Consider the following 24,467-nt stretch of genomic DNA (forward strand, 5'->3'; position numbering starts at 1 on the left):
TATAATCTACATGTTTTCTTATTTGTGTCCTTATGTCTATTATAAATCCCTTTACTTTCAAAACAACTTGATATTAAGACATTTTTCATAACAGATTTTGCGCAAGGAAAAACGTCAAAACAAACATACTTATTATGTCCAGAAAATGAATTATATCGGCTTAAATTGCTCACTTCAAACAACCCGTAATTACCATACCAATGCATTGGTAATAAGCAGTGGATAGAAATCGCCTAACAGGTCTGCATCAAGCAGCGCCGGCTTGTCATTATAGTACAATTAATTTGTCGTTCGATGCAATGTAAATACAGCTGCGGGCATTTGTTACATCATTTCGTCTGACTTTCCTACTTTGTTCACTTTCCATTGCTACATCCTGTCAGGGATCTTGAAATATGGACGTTTAAAGATAGCAGTGGATCGTGATTTTATCGATTTATCAGTTCATAAATTGTTTGTTTGCAACAGTTTTGTGACGGCATTGCTATGTCCCGTCATTTTACCAGACGGCCTGCAACCTGTTTACACATAGTTTTATTTTTAAAAGCATCTGCAATTACAGTATTTTCTGTTGCATTTTCTTTTCAATAATTGAAATTATTTACCTACAGTAACTACGTTGTATTACCTTTTTTATTAATAGATGTTGTTCGCGTTTTCACTCGCGTCACAAGCCTTTCCGGTACAATAGTCCCTAATCACAGTACAAAACCATAGTGTTGATTGATGATCCCGACAACATCTTTTTAAATTAAATACCGTAATAAAATACCGGGATAAAAGGTTTCTATGTGTTGATCTAAGACACGGTATATGTATGTGCCAAGTTTTATCCAAATCCGTCTAGCTGTTTCCAAATTTTATTCTTAAAATCATCCAAACATTTTCACAAACTTTCGCTTTTACATCAGTAAGATTTTTTTTATTCTGTCTGGCATTAAGTATCTATATTACTATGCAATTAGATACAATTACATTTCGTCCTAATTTGCAAACTTGCATTTTCCCAACAACGTGTTCCGCCAAAGCAAACTCTAATGAAAGGGAAGACTCTCAATAGTCAGAGGGAAGCAGACAAAATCGATGGAATCAAAGCAATCATGCAGCCCGGAACACTCGGAATGTCGAGTCAAACGGCTAGATAACTCAGCTCAGTGATGCCAACTTAGTGAATTTACCACTAAAACTGGTGGTTTAGACCCCACTTTTGACGGAAAAATATTAGTTTTAGTGATTGCCGGGTTTTATTGGTGGATAAGTTTTGAACAATTGGTGGAACGGAGCTCTAAATTCATTGAAAAATAAAAAAAATATGTCACATAATTTTACTATTGCTGGCGATTTTACAACTGTTAAAGTTGTAAAATCGCCAAAAAAGTTATTATACTATTGCGTCTTATAAAAGATCACCAGAAAATCATACTTAGGTGTTTCCTGATAGTTTGAAAAGTCATTCATTGGGGTTCGGTAAAAAAGAGTTGGCAACACTGACTTTGCATCTGGGGCCCATTATCCGTGTGCCTACTGTTGAGAACGCTCTTTGTGTTAGGTTCGTCTTTGTCGAACTCCGCTCTTGTCAGCTTGCAACGCTATCCCTAATACGATTTTCTTTGTATCCGAATAGTGAATGCTTGTAACGTATTGATGGATTTAAAAAGTATTAAACTTAAAAGTTATTATTTTGTTTGTAGAAAGGTTATAATCAAGTATTAAATTTATTTAGCGTAATAAGATATGGCGACGATATGTTTATTGAAATACCTATATAATTGTATGTATTTTAGAAAATTTTATACTATGTCTGAGTAATCTTTATATTTCGGATATAATATAGGCCAACTAATTACAAAAGTCGAGTTCCCTATTAACTAGAAACAAAAGATTGCATTCAGCATAAACTGTCTCATACGTAAAATGGCACATATCATTTAAGTAATACAAGGGGTTTTCTTACAGAAAAAAATATCCTGACCTTATTTGCAATAGATACGAAATTGTTTTTTTTTTGTCGTAAGTACTTTCAAACATAGACAACACATTAGGTACCGTTCAGTAAACCTTCTTATTTAATATGAGCCTGTGAGATACGGTTTTCACAATTACCACAATATTACGTCATAAATCATACACAAGTCATTACGAATAACAGACTGTCTAAACCATAACAACTGTTCATGTAAGCAAAACACTTTTTACATACACATTACCTATCAATAAATTTTCCACACTATCAAAACTTGACAATTCCTTGCTATATGACAAATATATTATGACCTCCTTTGTCGAGCTAAAATGTTCTATATTTAAGGCGTGAGGGACACCACGAGTGTCTACTGAAACTGGTCAGTTTGTATAGGCAATCGACAACCATTACTGTCAGAGAAATAGCAACTGATCTATAGAACCGTTAGTAGCCCGAGGCAGTGCTCGTTTTGACCCTATGCTTAGACAGATTTTGTGATAGTGTGAGATATATGGTCAGCTAATGTATTGGGAAACGTCTATTGATATTGTAGACCCTTGTTAATTTGATAAAGGTGTTGGGGCATTGTTATAGAAATGAATATTATAAGAGTCCTTATCGCCAAGGAAATAAGTATTTGTTTCAGTAATTCATGTCAATGAATTTTGGTGGTTAAACATAAATGAGATTTTTTTGTGAAGGTAGTCGACATACTTATGGAAGCAGTAACCATTTCACAAACATTTCAATGAATGAATGATAACCCTTTATTGTTCATCACATACAGGAAAATTAATACAATATTTAATGTTTTTTGTAAATGCATGCACCAATAGGAGGTCTTATCGCTAAAAGAAATGTCTTCCAGAAAACTCGCACTTATAGTGAGAAACCAAATACAGCGAGCTAAGGCTAAGCTAATTACACCCGTATACTTAAAAATGTTAATGGTTGAAAGCAATTAATTTCACGACGAAAACTTTAACCGCAATCAAATCTATAAAAATGTCCACAATAAACATGTGAATATCTCATTTGTGTTTTTTAACTTCTTATAAAAATGTACCTTCAAATAAACATAGGGACAGCGTTACCACCAAACAAATTACGGTAATTTGAAACGTACGGTCGTTTGTACCTTTTTAAATGCTCAATATTAAGCTGAGAGTAGATAAGATACTATTGTGTGGTAAAGGGGCAATAGATCAGCAGACAGCACATCCTGGAAAAACCAATGCTCGGGAGGAAGATGAAATGGTAGATACTAAGTAGTAATGGTAGAATTCTATTGTTTGCGCGAGACTTTAACCTTTACAAATTGGAGAAAGATAATTTGTAAACGTATGTGATAGGCTGTATATGTGACCTTTTTGGACTTTAATATAAGGAAACAAAAAACTGATTGAATTTTAGGCGTTAAGATTTTGTATAAGAAAAGTAACACATGATTGAATTTTTGCGTAGTACATCATAAAAAATTTGAAATTAAAATGTAACTTTGGTGCTCATTGTATAAATATTTTTTTTAATTTTAGATCAAATTATGTTGAACAAAATATTACCTATGTCAGATATGTAGAGTAAGCAATGTAATAATGTATTGCCTAACAAAGAGACAGAAACTCCACAAAAAGACATAATATGTATTTACATAAAAAAACGTTTTTAGAACACTTTTGTTCTATGTAAGTATATTATACTAAAAAGGGGAATAATGAAATGTTATAATATTTAAAAGTGTTTTCTTTTTGTCTAACAATACTATCTTCAAAAATAATTGGTATTGTAGGTAAATAAATATTACTTAAAAAAAATTTAAACGTTTTCACGTTATAGTTACATCTGACATTAGTTTATTAATGTGTTACTAGACGTCGCTTAAATGCGCAGTGGTGGCGCGCTTATTCTATTCGACGCTAGATGGCGCTGTCACAAAATAAAAATAATATTGTTGCTATCTAAAAGGTAACAAAAAAATCTTTATTTTATATAAATAAAAATCTTACCTTACAAGATCCTTGCACACAGATGGCTCGAAATCCAGGCTTCGTACACGAAGTACCATCAGCCACTAGCGCCAAGGAGGCGTAAAACTGCTGGCCACGAGGTCTGCAGTTAAGGATGCATGGTGCGTCACCTAAAATAATAATAATATTAGAAACTTTGTAAACTAGTGGCTTTAAAGTATGTTGTGTGGGCGTGTATCTTTCATCGGCACAAACGACAACAGCGCCTCTAGTGGGCAGAGGACAAATTATAATTATTAACAGTTTACGCTACTCAGATACGTTATTTTTTATCACTTGTGTCGTTAGTTCATATACCACAACACATTAGTGTTAAAATACTATTTAAATTAATATATTGAATTAAAAATTCGAAAAATAGTATTATATAATTATATTATTGTAAATTTAATTCGTAAATAGCATTTCAATTAATATTCGTTAATGACCAACAAAGTGTGTTAAAATCACTAATGACACAAAACATCGCACGGTAATAAAATGAGTACTTCCCAAGTAGTTAACTATCGAGGGGCGTTCGCATCTCTCGTCGATCACCTTAATTATGCCGGCCTACTAAATTGCTTCTTCATGCTTCGCTTAAAAAGTAGGGAGCGCTGAGGTGACAGACATAATTAAGTGCTTTGAAAGATATATGTATGTAGGTAAGTATAATTTAGTTTCTTCTACATTCATGGTCTATTTAATTATTATAGTGTTTATATCACTAATATTATAAATTATAATTTGTGAAAATTGATTATTTAGATGTTTGTTATACATAAACGTAAAAACAGGGTAACGAATTTAAATAAAATTAAGCACACGGTTGAACAATATTCTGGTTTAAAACATAGTCAACTTTTTATCCCTAAAATTTGTTCCCGTGGGATAATAAGTAGCCGTTGTCCTTCCACAGGATCTCAAATTATCAACATATCAAACACAAATCCGTTCGGTAGTTTTTGAGTTTATCGTGTTCAGTGCAGCGGGTGAGTTTGTTTTATAATATGTGGTGATTATAAGTAATAATAATAATAATATCAGCCCTGTATTATATACTTGCCCACTGCTGAGCACGGGCCTCCACTACTACTCAGAGGGATTAGGCCTTAGTCCACCACGCTGGCCTAGTGCGGGTTGGTAGACTTTACACACCTTCGAAATTCCTATAGAGAACTTCTCAGATGTGCAGGTTTCCTCACGATGTTTTCCTTCACCGTTAAAACGAACGATAAATTCACAAAGAATACACACATGATTTTAGAAAAGTCAGAGGTGTGTGCCCTTGGGATTTGAACCTGCGGACATTCGTCTCGGCAGTCCGTTCCACACCAAACTATGCTATCGCCGCTTTTATAAGTATTGGGGACATTTTTGAATTGGACATTGTCGACAATTAAAAAGTCTTTCTAACCATTTTATAGTTTGGTTCTTAAGATATTGAAAAAGCTTCTGCATGAATGGAGAAAGAGGTGGTGCTCTCCTCCACAACTATCATAGACAAGATCCAGAGAATTTTATATTTTATTTTACTTATACGCCTTTAATGCAGGCTCAGTTTAGTTTAATTCAGATCACAGATAGAAAATGTCCTAGACTCAGGCTACTTTATATCCCAAACAACTATACTGCGAGCTTTTCATTTTAGAAAGGTTTATTTTAGGTTAACAAAGCGTATACCCTGACCAGGAAAATAAAATACTTCGTCATGTTCTGATAATATAGATCTAATTTCCCGTACTGACAATGACCAATGCAAACTTTAAAAATTAAATTCAAAGGTAGCGCCGATCATGCTATATTTTTTATTTTCCTAGGAAACCCCCCAACTCATTTTTTTTATTTTAATGTGTAGGTTATAATTTATAAGCTAGCTCAATGGATCAGTTTCCAGTGCCTTAAAATAAAACAAAGAAACAAATATTTTACCATCGACATAAGGCACCCAGGTGTAAAATCGTCCGCGGAAAGGCCTGCGGTCGTACACGGCGCATTGCTCGGCGCGCGAGTCCCGTTGCGGGCCCGGGCACGGCTGAAATAACAACACGAGGTTAAATATAAATCAATCTATGTGAATAAATATAAATTAAGATTGACAAAATTATTATTCCAAGACTCGTGTCTTGGAATAATAAGTAGGGAGGAATTAAACAGGTCATTTTTATGCTAATCTTCGTCAAATAATCCCCTTTGCTAGACTTTGTCATTTTTGTTTAGAGTAGTATGTTATAATAATTAATAATATAGTATTTCTTCTTTGTTTATTTTTTTTTGTTTAAAGTAGTAATGTATCTATTTAAATTGTTGCAAATTATATACAGTTATAAAATTTTCTTTCTTTCTTCCTTTCTACATAAGAAACTCTTGTAAAAATATGCTTCTAGGAACAATTGTTTTCAGATACCCAACATTCAAATGTGAGAAGTACATACAAGTTGAAAAGATTAGATGTAGGTATCCGATTAGTGCCAACAATTACGCAATGAGACTTAATAACACCATATAATCTTCAAGTTAACTGATGTAATTAAATTTCTCTGACGTTAGTATAAAATGCCTGCTGGCGCACTCGGTCGCAAAAAATACATATCAGAGACAATTTCTTAAGCAATTTAAAGTCTAAGCTAGGAATACTTGACCTCCTTGCAGCGATCTTCATATGGCAAATAGCGGTGTTTGGTGTAGGATAACCTTAGTTGAAGCCGCCATTTTTATCTTGTATACAATGTTTACGTATTTGTACATGCTATTGTTCTATTACTAAGAAAGCGTTTTTTATTATTTGCAGATGATAAAAACTGCACCTATTACTATTACAGTCGGTATAGAAAAAAAAATGAATATAGCGGATTATATGATATGGTGAGGTGAGCCAGCAAGCAGTGGATATGTTGTGTAGAGTCGAGATAGAGTTTCGACTGATGAGAGATGATTGGCGAGAGCCAGTCGACATAACATTGCCAATTTGTTTGTAACCGGATATATATATACCGGAACGTAACACAATTAAGTGGAAGACTATGTCGATCTATACGCTTTTTTTTATTTCGCGGAGAAAGTGCGTTAGGGCTACTGAAACAGTCCTACTATCCAGCCTTCGTCGGGGACAACTGAGCGGTTACATTCGGTTCACCGTGCCTTACGACCCGACGTTAAGCCCCCGGAGAGATGGTAAACGTCAGGCGATCGCAGGGCCCAGTCCCTAACGCTATATAGACCATACGCACGGGATACCAGCTAAAACTCCGCGGGGTTTTACACCTGGAGTACGGTGGCCGGTATCCAGACGGATATAGTTATATGTTTCTCAGTAGGAAGGTATGGGCTGATTATATAGATGGATAGTTGTGGGTATACTTACCGCAGTATTGCACTCGTGGTACCGACGCGCCAGTCCGAAGCAGTCCGGCTCAGACGCTGGGCCGTGGATCACGTTCCGCGCTCGTCTGTTGTGGTCTGCGCTTCTTGATAGCTTCCTTCTTTTTCTACTCCGACGCAGTCTGAAATGTACAGAGGGGAACGTTCATTATTATAAAATAAAGAAAATGCATGCTTCTTACAAGGAAAATATTATAGACCTCATAGAAATTGAGTCATGGTATCATAAACTCTCAGATGCATTAAATGTTACTTATTAAATTTACAAAAAACTATAATATTTGTATGTGCATTTTGCCATCTCATTATCCAAATTTAAGTATTATATTTGCGAGTATTCAGTGAACTTATATACTTATTGCGATTTACTACGTCGCGTCGTCGACACTAGGCCATATAATGCAGAAAGTATAGGAGTTTCTCCCGAAGATTCAAATTATATTGCATTTTTATTTAAACTTTATTGCAGTTTAATAAAGTTCATAATAATTTATATGTTCAAAAGAAACGGTCATAGGTCATTCATAAAATCTCTCTATTATTCGGTGAAACAGTGTCAAAGCAATTAAACGATTTATAGTCACAAATATTATGAGCAAAAATGACGAACTAAGCGAAAAAAGTAAAATTACGTGAAATCATATGATGACTATTTTATGTGTTGCAAATGACTTGTTAATTTATTTATTTTTTTCTCTCTTACTTTTGCACGATTTACAAAAATGTTACATAGTTGGTATATTAGGTTAATGTTATTTTAAATACTGGTTTCAAGAAACAACCTTTGCTTTCATACGTAGACAAAAAATTGTCTTCAAAAAGTTGACTTTATCTCATAATAAACACAAATGTGTTATAACGTGTGACTGAACATCTAGAGATGTGGTTGAAATACCGATTTCACTGTGTTACTGGCACATTCACCTTAGGGCTATCAACATAATTTTACTTTAAAATATGTTTTTTTTTTATAAGGCGTGTTTGCATTTGCTTTGTTTTTGTAAAAGCAATGGTATATCGCTACTTTATATACCTTAAATGTAACGTTTAATTTTATATATTAAATAGAATATCAATATTAATTAAAATACTTCCATTTCATAATAGACAGGAAATAAAAATAGGAATAGGAGATTTTACTTTCTTTCTTTTTTAATAAAGAGTTCCATTATTTTCGCATGAAATTTACTGTAAATTTACGTAAAACTTCAATTTTTATTCTTCCGCTCATAAAATTTATGTTTTGGACGAGATTCAAATTTGTTATGTTGCGGTAATTTCACAATTTAATGTGCAGTTTAATACTCTTGACCTTGAATGTGGCAGACCGACTACCGCATTACCTTTGAAAATCACAAAATAATCTATTTAGTAATTCGTATGCCGAAGAAAATTGTGTATTTAATGAAGACAATAAAGTTGAAATTTATGTGAACAGATGTCGTTGCTACTGAAAGTATCTTTTTATTTCACACCATTGGGTTAACGATTGAAAAAAAAATATTTTACAAAAATATCGATTAAACATAATTTAACATTTATTTATACTCATAGTTTATCTTTTCCTAACTTCCCATTTAAAATTCAGTAATCCAAAAATTAGTAACAAGATCAATCCTCTAAATTTTTTCCGGAACTGACACCCCTAGCAAACAGTAGTGGCGGGACTGATTGGCTCTTGTTGTTCCGGGTCGCGGGAACACTGCCCCGCGACCTCGAACATTTGTGGGTAGTTTACACGTGCTTGCGGTCTGAGACGTCTCAATGCATTATCGCCGTGTCAGAAGACCTAATTGTGAATGGGCTACTAGTTACTTAGTAATGTAAACCGGCTTTAAAATTGGGTATTCAATTTATTGCGTGAGAAGTTACAGCTGAATATAGTGTTTAAAGATTACAGTTTGGTACTGATTAAGCGAATTTACATGTCGCGGTTATTGGATACGTATGATCACGCAATTCCCTTTTCAGGTATAGGCAGAGGAGTTACACACCCACTTGTTGGATTAGGATTCATGTAATAGGGAGTTAAAGATGGTATGGCCCTTAATAAAAAGGGAGTTTGCATGTGATGGTTATTGAATGCGTATCATCACGCAATTCCGTTCCCAAGTATAAGCAGAGGAGTTATCACACCCACGTTTCGATTGCTCAATTAGGATTCATATAATAGGGCGAAGTTATTACCAGTTTACCAGAGACAATTGCAGACTCCAGGCTAGCACTGAGAAGAAAACCCCAATACCGCTTTACCCGACCCGGGAATTGAACCGGAGACCCCAGCACGCAGTCGTACCTGGTACCTATCCCAATACACTTTGCCACCCAGCGAGACAATTACTATTGTGACATATTTATCAAGTGCCGAACCAGTAACATATTAATGAATTAGATAACTTAATCACGATTTGACTTCTAAAATATTTGAAGCAGTAAAAAAAGTGACAAAACAGTGATATTAGATAAATAATTATTAATTATTAACGTTTATCTCAGAGGGCAAGTTATTAAGATTAGACATAAAGGTCATAATAAATATTTTGGTTACTGCCAGTTATAAAACTATCATTATGAACAAAGGTACTCTTGAGTCAATGCTCTCTCGCAATAAACCCAACAATAACTTATTGTTATCAATATTAAAAGCACAAATTTTATTTCATTTATTCTGTATTGATAACAGCAAGTAACACAAAACTAAACTAAACATTTTAGAAACCGATAATATCACTCCTGTATTACATATATGTATACTGTCCCACTGCTGATCAAGGGCCCCCTCTACTGCTGAGAAGGATTAGGCCTTGGCCACCACGCTGGCCTAGTGCGGATTGATAGACTTCACACACCTTCGAAATTCCTATAGTGAAATTCCGAGGTATGAAGGTTTCCTCACGATGTTTTCCTTCACCGTTAAAGTATGCGATAATTCACAGACTATACACATAATTTTAGAAAAGTCAGAAGTATATGCCCTTAGGATTTGAACCTGTTGACATTCCTATCGGCAGTCCTTTCCAATTGACTAGGCTATCGTCCCTTGAATCTCTAGTAAGATATCAAAATATATACTCCTCATCATTTTACACATTTCATATTGTATTGATTACCGTACCTCGAGGGACTCTGGGTACACATAGTTTTAGAAAAGTCAGAGATGTATGCCGTTAGGATTTGAATCTGCAGACATTCGTCTCGGCAATCCGTTCCACACCCTAGGCTATCGACGCTTTGTTTCTCATACTTATATGCATAAAAAATCATACCCATCCAAAAATGCAGCCGTACTCCATAATCGCCATAATAATCAATTTCTTTCATTCCACCGACAAAAGAAAACCAAACACAGTCTCAAACAAGTAGATATGTTTCAAATCATTGGCACGTAATAAACATTGCATAATTATGCATTGTTTCTCATCATTAGAAGATGAGACCGCCGCGGGGCGCCGTTCACAACTTTTGTCTTGTAATTAAAATGATACTTTCATCACCACGTATAAAACGCCTACATGTAATTGGTTTTGATATTGATACTGGGATATGAGTGGGATCGGACCTCCCAATATCAATTCTGTAAAAACTGAAATAATACATGCTGATTACACAATAGAGAAACAATGTGAGTTGTAAACTCGTCGGCCCGTGGCTAGAATTTCGAAATTGTTAAATTTATTGTTTTTAATATATGGGTAGATTTAAATAGTCCCCTTTTTAAATGGAGTTGGATTGATGTAACAAAAAAATTCTTGACCAAAAGGAACTAGACTTTTTTGAAACATACAACTAAACATTAGGGTAAGCACTATTCAGAAATCGTTTTACTAAATCATGAATTACGAGCACTAATGTTTCCGAACGGCGTTCCGGTTTAACAAGACTGAACTTTCAAAGGAACTGTACGAACTAAATGCATTGACGTATGCACCGTTTTAGAAACCGTAAATCGGTAATGCCGAAGTCGTAAAAGGTTAAAACAAAACGGAACATAATTTAATTGTTACACAAATAATTAATAAGCTTACACAAAGCGATGGTCATTTAGCAGTGATTTTATATCATTTAAACTAATTCCGAGTCAATAGACGAAACCATTGAATAAAACAATCATTAAGTCCCAAAGAATACATTTGTGTCAGATGTCACCTATTTTTCTCGGTATGAATGGTCTTTGGTGTTATTGAGGATTATCTCATCTCTTGATGTTAGTAATAAACAACCTATTTTACAGTGAGGGAAGATTCTAAATCATTTGTATTATTTGAGGTTAAATCAGATTTTAGAATACATTTATAATATCAGCTCTGTATTATATACTTGCCCACTGCTGAGCACGGGCCTCCTCTACTACTGAGAGGGATTAGGCCTTAGTCCACCACGCTGGCCTAGTGCGGATTGGTAGACTTCCCACACCTTCGAAATTCCTATAGAGAACTTCTCAGATGTGCAGGTTTCCTCACGATGTTTTTCTTCACCGTTAAAGCGAACGATAAATTCACAAAGAATACATTTACAAACTTCATATTATTCAATCTGTTAAATATTGTTCAAGTTCACATGCCTCATTTGCCTCAACGAGATACTTACATCATAACTTAAGGCATCAATATTGCCTTAATTTGGTGTTCGACACGCGGTGTGGGTCAGTCTGAGGCATTAGCCTCTGACTTGTGGCGAAATCGCTCCGTAATCAAACATTACAGATCACTTTTGATTGATTTTGTCCATGTTTAACTCGTGTTGATTTTATCAGTTTATTTGTAAGTCGATCAATGTTGGTACGGTCGGAAGAAAAGTTCGTAGTGTTTATCATTTCTTGTAGAAGTAAGCCAACTGATGAGCTTTTTTGTAGTGTACCTTTTGGCAAATGGCTAAATTGTTGTAAGTGACTACTAATTTAAATATGATGGCATAAATTAAATATAATATATTTTATACAAGCACGCCAAAGTGACCCCACTACAAGTGATGGTAAGTGGAGCGGGGTCCAATAGAATGTTGACTAACGAGAGATGATTATCCCTCGACAGTCAACACAATTATGCCGGCCTGTTGGAACCCGATATACACAGGCTCATCTCGAACGCGATACACTGAGAATTTAATAAATAAAGGATGGCATTATGGCGTTGTAATTTACTTAATTTAGCATCAATTTCCATAAACGGTTTCAATTTGTTGGCAAATTCTAATATTGATAGTGATCCTTCTAATTTCCTTAAGTAGTTGTACGTGTTGTGCTTACGATTGCTTCATTTAAATATTTTAGATTCTGTGCATTGCGAACAAAACTTTATATCCCTATTTACCTACTTAAAGCTATCTTGAAATATAAAATTTATAAAAATGATGATATTATGTTCATTTGTAAAAATGACAACTATAGATTTACATACTTTATGTATTACACAGATATTTGTTTTAAAGAGGCGTTATTCCTTCTCAGTCGTACAGTCAAAGGCAATTATCGTTTAAAGTCCTTTTCACTTTATATCTATCAGTAGATATTCCATAATCTCAAACATTATCTTCCTATCTGTACCAAACATGACAGTTATAACTATTTATGTCGAATCGGAAAAAGAATATATGAATCTAAAAATGTCGATGTTCTGGATATCCGTTTGATATGTGAAAGTTGACGTAATCTGCGCGTTGACGGCGTTGTGGTTTTGAAGAGCGAATGAAATTATCGGAACCAATCAGTCCGACATGCACTTTCAAAATTTTGTCATTCGTTAAAAGAAAGGTTCGGGAATGTTACTTATTTCAATTGCAAATGACGTGGACATTGTCTTCGTTTTCTATTGTTTATAGCTTTAGATCATCTGGAAAGTCTACATTTTCAATAATGGTAATTATCTGAGTTATTATGAAGCATATTTTATAGTTAGTAACAGTATATTTCTATATAATAATGACACTCAGCAATAGCTCTAGATCATTTGGAAAGTCTACATTTTAAATTATGGTAATGATCTTATTAATTATGATGCATATTTTATAGTTAGTTACAAGTATATTTCTATATAATTATGACACTCAACAATATTTTTGGATGCAGCTGTGACATATTTTTTCTCGTATATTTTGGCCAAAATTTCTACAAACCATTTCTAATATTTAATCAAATTACCCGACAGATGTACAGAAAACTCACTCAGAACATTTATAGCCACACCTATTTAGTAGACTGAGCAGGTGTTTAGGAAAATATTCAGGTTTCTGGACACTGACGATCAATAAAACGTGACATAGAAACAAGTAAGCTAGCTAAAGACGAGATGCAGGTTGGCCACAATCCAACTACTGTTAATGTAAGGAATTAAACCTTTAACTATAGCCGCGTGATAATCCGACTGGTAATTCCAATTAATTTATTTGTTCAAGAAGCGGCGATAGCCTAGTTGGTTGTGGAACGCACTGCCGAGATGTATGTCCGCAGGTTCAAATCCCAAGGGCACACACCTCTGACATTGCTAAAAAATTATGTGTGTATTCTTTATGAATTATCGCTTGCTTTAACGGTGAAGGGAAACATCGTGAGGAAACCTGCATACCTGAGAAATTATCTATTAGGTATTTTCGAGGGTGTGTGAAGTCTACCAATCCGTACTAGGTCAGCGTGGTGGACTAAGGCCTATTCCCTCTCACTAGTAGAGGAGGCCCGTGCCCAACAGTGGGGCAGTATATAATACAGGGCCTATTTTATTTTGCAATTGGCAGTAATTCATACGAAAAACTACGATATAAACAAAAGAACGAGGAAGTAGTAAATAACTTCAATTGTTCACTTTCCTTAAGTCAGGTTATGATTTATTTGACAGATAACTTTTATCTGATGAAAAACAAGACAATTTTGTGAAATTTATTTTTACAATATTATTTGTGTAAGTTTAATTGTATATGACGCAATAATGTACAGATATATGCTATATTACTTTATAGAAGCGTGCATATTATAATGGCGTGTGTTTATTCCACGTTCATTTTTCTCCTCTTCTCTCATCCATCAAGTGGTATAATAAAAGTAGCAACTATATTTTATCAAGCTTCAAGAAGATTGATTTATAACAATCGATCGATTGAGACGGTATCGGAAAATAAGGGCCTATTGCAGATGATCGACTTTTGTGGGTTACATAATTGATAGTGTACATAAACCTTTATAATATTTTATACATTGCCATGGCAGAGGACCTCAAGTACAATATTTCTTCGATATTTAATAGAATACGACATGACAATAAGAGATAATAAAGTGGTCATAAAATGAAAATACGTAAATAGCAATATCTCAACGTTGGTCATTTATGTTGTGTTCTATATCAAGACTTGCTTGACTGCGTCATGATGTATTGTAAGAATATCAATTCAAGAAAGATCAGCTTAAGACGAGGAGACTACGAAATTATCGAATCGCTTACTTATCAAGTATATCCATAATATATTATTTCATTAGCGGTTTGTGTTACTATTCGAAAGGAGTTTGCTGCAAATGGCATGCGTTTTATGGTTAGCTAGACCTGTGTCCGGCTTTGAAAAATATGTCTATTGAAAAATATCCGTATTTTTTATCGTGGCTAATTTTTTTAGTAAAATCTTGTCATCATTATCATCTATTATATTTTACATATTACCCACTATTTTAGTCAGGCATTTCTGGGAAATCAGCCATTTTTGGAACCCTGGACAGGCATTCCTCCATTTACAAATGGTAACCATATTGACGATGGAAGTAAACTCCAACAGATTTTAGCTGTAATATGTATTTTACTGATTATGTTCAGCTTTTTACTGTAGACAGGCATTTCTGGAAAATCAGCCACTTTTGGAATCCTGGACAGGTATTCCTCTATTTATAAATGATAACCATACGGTGGAAACAAAGACCATCTTTTTGGCCACCAGGGCGGCATAACAATATTGGGGGAATTGACACTTCCCACGCTGTTTAAGTCTGTAGCAGCCTTTATTTAGAATAATGGTGAATGACACGAATGAAATCACAGATAACATCAGTCTATGCTCCACCCACTCCACTCCGTGCGACATCTGGTCAACTTGAAATTATTTGCCCTCATTGGTATGTGTTTAATTTACACCATACATAATATACACTCATGTTAGGGACAGGCCGAAGTACAACTAGTACACCGACTTTTCGACAAAGTTCCTATAGTGTGATAGACTTCGAGTCTATCGCTATATCGAGCATAGATTCCAACCTCGAGACAGGTAGTGGACAGAAAAGCTCCATATCACTTTACCTGACCTAGAGAACGAACCGGGCACCTCAGGACTAGTAATGAAATACGAATATTTCTATTAATCGACTTCAAAAATAGGAGGAAGTTCTTAATTTGTCGTGTATTTTTTTTTGGTTACCAATTTTGATGTCGCTAATATTAAATTGTTAGCTAAGCTGGATAAATTCATAAATACGGAAACAGCATACAAAGTTCAATTTAAATTAGTCACTGACTCCAAAATTAGTAACCAGTATTATACCTGTTATGTATTTTTTTTTAGTTTTAAGTGTTTTTTTAAGGTGGTGCAATTTTTGTTAAAAAGTTTTTATTTTCAAAACACTCTTGGTGCTAAAATTATCAATCATAAATAACACAAACGTTTCATGTTATTAGTTGGAAGGCGGTTTATATTATTGTTTGTTTTACTAATCGAATATCAAGGTGTACTCCAAATCAGTAAAAGCATATATTTATATGAATGATTCAGAACGATCTGATTCATTAACATTTGTATTTTGATCGGCCGTAACCTTCAGCTGTATGATTGTATTTATAGCTCCTTATGACTCCCAAATTAGGTTCCATATTTGCATAAACATAAATTAGCGTCTGCTTGTTTTCAAATATTTGAGATATGTTTAAGAGATTTAAACAAAATGTACTGTTAGTAAATATTTGCTTTAATATATCCGAATTTTAAATATAGAAGTTAGTGAGCGTACGCACAAACCATTCTACAAATTTGTATGAAATTTAGCACACAGGCCATCTCCTAGATTAATATAAATAAAATGTATACATAACGTGGTATTTATTCCGAAATATAGTACTGATGCCGGTAAGGCTGCCAGCTAGAATTCGTGAAATATATATTTAATTGCAACAGTGAATGAATCATTGTTTAGACTTTTCAAAATGCCCCCCCCCCCCCTACAGAGGCGTGACACCATGTAAACAGGGGTGTTAATGCTGATTTAGGAAATTAATTCCTGCTCTCGGGAATCGGGAACAGTACTTTCTTTGGATAAAAGATTATATTCTTCTGACAACATATATCCAAAACCTCATGATTACCGGTTAGAGTAGTAAAAAATTAAAGGTGTAACAAATAAACAAACGCATTTCCGTAATATTAGTCAGGAATTAGAATAGTTGGCGAACGCCTGGCTTTCTTTCACTTGCATTGAAGACAAGGGGCCTGTTAAACATACTTTGGAACCCCTGTCAGTCAACTGTTTTAATATACGGACGGACTTAATGCTATACAATTCTCAGCCAACCTTAAATTTAATTAAGTAGAAAGGCATATTCGCGAACTATAAGCTTATAGATTCCAATGGGAATAATCGCGACATACCATTAGTCATTGTGATCATCCGTCTTGCAACGCTTATTCCAAGATAATAGAGAAAGGATCGATGGTGCATCGTAGATGATGTATGAAGGAATTCATAGTCAGGTTATCAATTTTAAATGAGATGACAGAAAGTAAGAATAGTAAGGAAATTAAAATCCCGTTGGTGTGGGAAAGTTGATGTTATTGATGTATGTTTTAACGAAGTTGACGATAGGTGTAAATAGAAAGTATTCTTAGATCAAGGGTTGAACATTTTTGAAAGGAGAGCAGATTATGTTAGTATTGAAATTAAAACCAATGACTAAGATACCAGCCTAGCGTGGTCATCACCGTTAAAGATAATTATGTACCTATAATTTGGATAAATATATAAATGAGCCCTGTATTATATTGTCCTATTGCTGGGCACGGGCATCCTCTACTACTAAGAGTGATTCAGCCTTAGTCCACTACGCTGGCCTAGTGCGGATTGATAGATTTCACACATCCACGAAATTCCTATAGAGAACTTCTCTTCTTCTCTCTTCTCTCTCATATGCAGGTTTCCTCACGATGTTTTCCTTTACCGTTAAAGCAAACGATAATTCACAAAGAATACACACATAATTGTTTAGAAAAGTCAGAGGTGTGTGCCCTTGGGATTTGAACCTGCGGACATTCATGTCGGCAGCCAGTTATACACCCAACTAGGTTATGGCTACTGAGTATTTCAATAAATAAACATTATTATTATTTACGGTCTAATGAAATTAATAATAATAATAGTAGATGCCTGCGTGATTTAAGATTTTAGTTCTTAACTATTAGCAAATAACATGTGAGGGGAAATGTTTGAGTAGATGAGTTGTTGAGTACCAAAAAAATCTCTTCGTACACATAATAAACTAACAAAATTATTTTTATTCCTTTATGTAAATTATATAAGTGACCAAATAAGGCAGAAAATTACCTAAGAATATTAACCTGAGTAGTAACGGTTTTTTTATATAAAATATTGACCAAGGAACACAGAAAATCCCCCCCATAAATCCCATAACACGATTTTAATTATTCAAAAACAGATTTACCGCACGCGAGTTTTTCAACAATCATAATTCAACAAAATTAAATTATAATCGGACTAACGTACCGTTATGCTAATAAAATAATAAAGGATAAGTAAATTATGATATCCGTATAAAGTGGATGCCGGTCGAGCCGTGTAATACCGTTTCAACGCCCCTACTACGAGATTTATAGAATCGTTTTTGATGACCGCAGCGGGTGAGAAGCGGTTCCTAGCTTCATGTGTATGTTGTACTGACATTATGGCCTAGAGTGGGAACTCGAGTGACTCATAATTATTAATATTGTGTTTAGATTATGATTTTTACAAGTCCTTTTCCACAATTTTGAAGTAAAGCTTTTTACCCGTTATGTTATGCCATTTATTTTACAGATTATTGAATTGTAATGTGCACAATATTCTTCATAAAGGTTTTAGTCATTTATATCCTCAACCTGAACATGGAGTAGGTTTTTTCATAGACTTAAAAAATAAGAGATAATAGGGTATTTATTTATTAGAAAAGTTTTTTAACGATTAGGTATACATGTTGTCATTTTTGACATCATATCTACTATTTGAAAAACTCCAAACATTCAACGACATATGAGTCAAGCTATGTCCATAATAAAGAATAAACAATGGTAATGCCGAAACGCGTTGAGTCAAGGCTTTAAATCGGCGGTGCGGGGCGTTGCGGAGAGGAGCGGCGCGGACGTCTCTCGCGGTGGGCAGCCCTCGATCCTTTATCGATCACAGCCGTATCATTAGATATCATTGTGATCTATGATCAATGGTGGGCCGCGACTAGGGCTGCCCTTGCGCGTTCTCGTCATTTTAATATTTGAGACAGCCCTGGATTTTTTTTGTTTTATTATCTTGGAATTTTCATAATTATAATAATGTTTTGTAATTTTTAAATACTGGAAATCTTCATATATGTTTGACTAAAAATAAGTGATAGAATTTTTAAATTGTAAAACGCCAAGAAACTCATACAGATTTTAATGATGTCATACACTTTAAATGGCGCTTTGTTAACCCATACATTTTAAATCCTTGCACTAAGTATTTGTATTTTGTACAGCTGTATGAGATCATTGATTACTACGCTATATAATAATAGGTAGTACTACGTAATCTATTCCATATTAATTTCACCTAGATACCACAAGTCCATTCTAAGCAATAACCTAGACAAACGACAGATAGACGGATAATATATACATAATTTATCCTTTAATCTTAATGGATATATTTAAAAGTAAGAAACTAAGTTTTGAAACTAATTCTAATTTTTTCAGGGTCAGAAATCAAATAAACAACAAATGTCACATTGCCAGCAAAAAGGACCTTATTTGACGTTGAATGTTGATGAAAAACCTTAAAAATATTCCTACACTTTCATCGTCAACAAATCCCATTATTATAAAGGTCAAAATTGAACCCTGACCGGCTAATCCAAAAAAGTCAAAGAATCGACATACGACAAGAGTTCTTATCTTAATAGCTAGTATAGACCCTCATAATGAAACAATTAAGGCAAAACCACACGGACAATGGACAAAATAAAAGATAGTACAACATTAATCTTATTCACATGTCCGGTTGTTTGTTTTCTTGTGTCAAACACGAATTTCGTTTTTAGTATACACAAATTAGAATAGAAAAGCGATATGTTTAAATTTTATCTTAGTTATCCTTTGGGGAAAGTTTTAATGAGATGTTTGCTGATAAGTGTGGAGTAATTAATGAGGTTTTGTCCTTCCAGGTGTTTTCTTTGTAGGAAAGAAAGATTACACTAATATATTTAGTTTGAAAAAGGACTTTTTTATATTTGTAAATACCAACTTTTGCTTCAATTCTGAAAATTCATTTACTCATAATAAGTTCCAATATGTAATTAATGGTTATTTAAGATTACCGCGACCACAGACTTCAAGGTGCGAGGAGCTGTGAGCAAAATCTAGTTAATATGAAAGTGGGTACCAAAGAAATACATAGTCCAAATTCTATGCTACGAAAAGGAACCTGATCATTATTAATCCGTGAGCCAATTGACGTAACACAATTGAGATGTCTGCAAAGGAATCCGATTGATAGAGTCAAAGTCGTGAATAGACATACTAAACGAAGCAGTGACGAAAGCAACGTGGATTAACTATAAAACGTTTTCCAGTGAAAACTGTCTGGCGCCATACAGATATGTCCCGTTTCTATTGAGTTAAATAGCTCGTCCCACTTTCAATATTGTCGTAAATTAATATCCAAGTTGGATTTCGTACGTTTACGAGTGAGTACGCTTGGTAATCGCCTTGAGTTGAGGACGAACTGTGTAAGGTTGCGTTAGGGTTTAGAAATAACCAAGTTGAAGAACTACCGAAACTTTATAGAAGGGTGGCGTTCTATCTATAAGATTAAAAATATATTGGTATCGGTAATAATTTAAGTACAGGGCGTTTGATATTGCTATGTTTATAGACTGACGTTCATTTATGAGTTTATTTTTTAGTAAACTTTTTAATAGTAAGTGGGTACTTAATATTAATTGTGTACTTAATTTCGTGATGCAGCGAGCAGAGTATAATTGAGATAAGTTAAAATTCAGTTCAATTTAATACGTATAAATGTAATGCAAAAAATATTTTGCTCTGAGCGTTGAAATTTGGCGTTCTTCTGTTTGGAAATTCAAATTATTTCCATTTTTCATTTTGCATGATACACCACTTGTTTTTGATTACCAAAAATAAAAAAATGACGTTCTCTGCTGCCATTACCTACCATTAAAATACGATATAAAACTAAAATGTAATTTTTGGTCCAAAGTTACATTAATTGTGATCTACATAGTATTTGTTATTTACTACGTGTTATGTACATAATTAAGGATTTGTGAAAAATTTAACTAGTCATTTACATATTAACAAAAATTCTGTATGAAAATTTCTCACTTGTTACCTCTTCTACCTACCCCATTGGGCCATTTCTATTTTATTAACTAAAAATTAAGGTTGTTTATAAACCATTTCGTTCGAAGTAGACCGTAGCTGCAGTTATCAAAAAACGTAAAATAGTTCTTGTTTAATTTTGCCGACTCTTAATGCCTTTCTCTTAGATTCTTGGTAATCTCTAGTAAGATATCAAAAATGTATTCCTCATCATTCTACACATTGCTTAGTGTATTGATTACCGTACCTCGCAGGGTCTCTGGGTAGACACTGCCGCTCCTGCACCGCCACTCCTCCGCCGCAGGTCCTCGAGCACGGACTCCACTTGCCCCATGCGCTCCACGCGTATATCGAAGCGTTCGTTCGTATTCCTTGTGTCGTTCTAGCCACCTGAAACAAACACATCATGTAAATCATATTTTATATCAGCACAAGGATGATTAATTTTCTTGGTAGGATATCCGTCACCAAATATTTTTTGTCCAATTATATACCACGGTTCTATAACGCAAGTCTCTCGTTGATATGATTGTAGTGCGGTGATAAAAGAGAATTCAGTTGTTTACTCAGCACGTTGCTGACACCTATTTATATTTTGGCTATATAACTATTTAGACTTTTTTGCAAGCATTGAAGAGTTTCATTGATCTAATTAAAGCGTATATGAGCAATGAATGGCAAGGTCTAGCCTTTGTTTCCCATATTAGTCCATTAACTGCTTTATATTTTCGCTATGAAGATATTATTTGGAGCATATCGTGAAAAAACTAGGACTGAATGTGTTTTAGAATTAATTCATTCATTCAATTTTGTATAATTGTAAAATGTAGGTAGATCTTGTAATTTTGACTTTTCGGATGACCAACGCCTTAATGCTCCCCACGAAGGCTGCAAAGTCTTCGTAACGCCGGGGGAAAATGATAATATAAAAACCGCAATAAAAGCCGTAAAATAGTTTTATTTCAATATCTAACATGCGCGTAAACATAAGAAATCATTATAAATTCAAAAGTAAGTCTGTCTGTGTATGATGCTTTCATAGTTGAACTAAACAGATTTGATATAGAGAGAGATGAAGAACCTGGGAAGAACATAGACTAATTTGTATCTTGGATAAATATTTTCACGTAAGCAAGCTAGGCAAGCTAGTAATTTAATCAATGGCATTCAATGAGTTCAGACCTGGCAGATCAAATGTACGAACCCATTTCCAAGGTGAGAGTAAACATTAGTGTACAAGAAAGTTGTTTGCTTTGAATGGTCATTGTGAGTATTGTCTCACTCTGTACCACCCACGATGCCAGATGAATTTCTAGCGTCGGTATGTATGGCTTCAATAGGCTGTGGGTAGGAACCTAGACAGTCTATTTAGGCTGTTTTTTCTAAGAATATGACGGTAGTGCGGTGATGGAACTATTAAATACCTACCCTAGATGCAAGCCGTTTTAATCCTTAATCCCTAAACAATGTATGCCATAAATAAAAAAATATATATACATATACTACTAACTATCAAGTATCCATGTTCTAAGACTTGGGCGTGACCTGGTCATTTGTGCACAATTTGGCCAATCTAGGTTTGACTCTCTAACAACTTTAAAGGACTTAAACATCATGTTTAGTGTTTCAAATACCTTAAGCTTCATGGGGTCGAGCGCACCGAACCTTCGAATGTCAGATATCTGATATTCTCAGTATAGGCCAGGTCAAAAGTACCCGGAATCGGCGGGAATGCATGAAAAGATTAATGAAGGTGGAGGAAGCGCGAGGAGTATGCCAGTATGGTGCAAAGTGGCAATCCTTAGTCTCTGCCTACCTCTATGGGATAGATGCGTGATACTATGTATGTTTCAAATACCATTCACTTGAAGTCTAGAGCAGATATGAATAAATTGGATAATGTAGAGGCACTTTTCCTAAAAGTTTTGTTGTTACGATTTAAAAACCATTAACTCTCCTGATTCACGAATAAAACTCATAATATTAATATTCCAACAGCATTCTGGTTCTCTTACATACGTTTTTGTTCGTAATATGTTAATGTATGTATATTAGAATTTCTGTAATTCTTTGTATTTGATTTGATGTAGTCACGATGCTATTGATTTGTATCGAATGATTTATCGCTTGATTATTGTTTTAAGTGAAGTTGTAATATTGGGAATTTAATTTATGATACTACCCAACTGTCTGGCCATTTTAGCATTCCTATTTGTACTGTAAATAATACTAATAAAAAGCACGTTACCAAACAAGTAGCTTCTTCACACTATGTTTTGTCACAAAAATTTACTACTGATCATGTTATTATTAAACTCGTTCCATTATATTTTTTAATTAATTTGTTTGTTCTTTTAATTTCTTATATTTATAAATTATAGCTCATAGCTCAATCGAATACTATTATTTGCATTGTTTCCTGCTCGCGGCTCATCACTTATATTTCGACAGTCCAAGATACAAGCGCAGCTTATTTTGGGTGCTCTTGGTGCTCTTAACAAAACTATATGCCCATTCACTTTCTATTTAAATATGTTTGAATATTTGAAAATAAAATATTTATCTGTTTTATCTACTTTTCATGGCAAATTACAAAGCATGACCGAAACGCGAATGATCCCATGAATATATATACGTATTACGTGTGCTATCAGGTATTTACAAATTATGCTGCAATAGGTAATTGTGTGATGATGGCTTGCATACTGTGATAATCTATAAAAATGTATAAAAGTTAATCCGCCATTTTCAATAAACTACTCTAATAGATTAGAATCTCTATTAGATTTCGATCTGTCGCGGAAATGAACCAACCAGAAGAACCAGAAGATTTTTTACATTTTCACAAATTACTTGTTTTGATTGGTTCATTATCGTGCACGGATCATAGATTGAGATTGGGAATATTTATTGAAAATGGCGGTTAATCGATTTCATTCATATTTGTTTTTAAGTTCGCGCATATTTTGTAAAAGATTTTTACAGGAATAAAAATTAAAAAAAAAAGCTTAAAAGCTGGAACATTTCAGAAAACTTAACGATTATTTTATTACGCGCATTTGACAGTCGGTCCTTTGATGAATTTGGATTTTAAAATATCACTTTAGTTCCCAAAATGGTTTAGATTTCAAACTAAACACAAACCCGCCGTTCGAATTCAATATTTATAACTAAAACAGGACATCGCCTCGCTAGTTTTAGATACAAGTATCTTAGAACGATTGCTCTAAGTAATTAAAAAAAAACAGTTCATAAAATATAACTACATACTATTATTACGGCTTACAAGGTAATCATGAAGCCACGTCACATCAATTAAATGTCACGAATAAACGTTTAACAATAACTTTTAATAACTCGTTATTACGCACAAAATATACACTACACTACTAAATATTGGTATATCTAATAGTGTAGTATATATTTTGTATCTACTGGCTGTCCATAAATAAATAACTTTGAACGGATACCGAAGAACAAATATCTTAAATCTCCCTTCCTGGGCCCCCGAAAAC

General features: G+C 34.1%; 1 protein-coding gene across 1 annotated transcript in view; it reads right to left on the minus strand.

The window, feature by feature from the left end:
* Positions 1-24,467, minus strand: part of LOC115444755 (ADAMTS-like protein 4) — a 136,120-nt gene that overhangs the window by 50,656 nt on the left and 60,997 nt on the right. Inside the window, exons 4-7 of the mRNA XM_037439102.1 lie at positions 21,200-21,342; positions 7,334-7,472; positions 5,902-6,004; positions 3,970-4,100 (exon numbers count right to left, since the gene is read on the minus strand). Coding sequence (XP_037294999.1) covers positions 3,970-4,100; positions 5,902-6,004; positions 7,334-7,472; positions 21,200-21,342 — 516 coding nt within the window. The remainder of the gene's footprint in view (positions 1-3,969; positions 4,101-5,901; positions 6,005-7,333; positions 7,473-21,199; positions 21,343-24,467) is intronic.

Source organism: Manduca sexta, chromosome 16 (assembly GCF_014839805.1).
Source record: "Manduca sexta isolate Smith_Timp_Sample1 chromosome 16, JHU_Msex_v1.0, whole genome shotgun sequence".
Lineage (NCBI taxonomy): Eukaryota > Metazoa > Arthropoda > Insecta > Lepidoptera > Sphingidae > Manduca > Manduca sexta.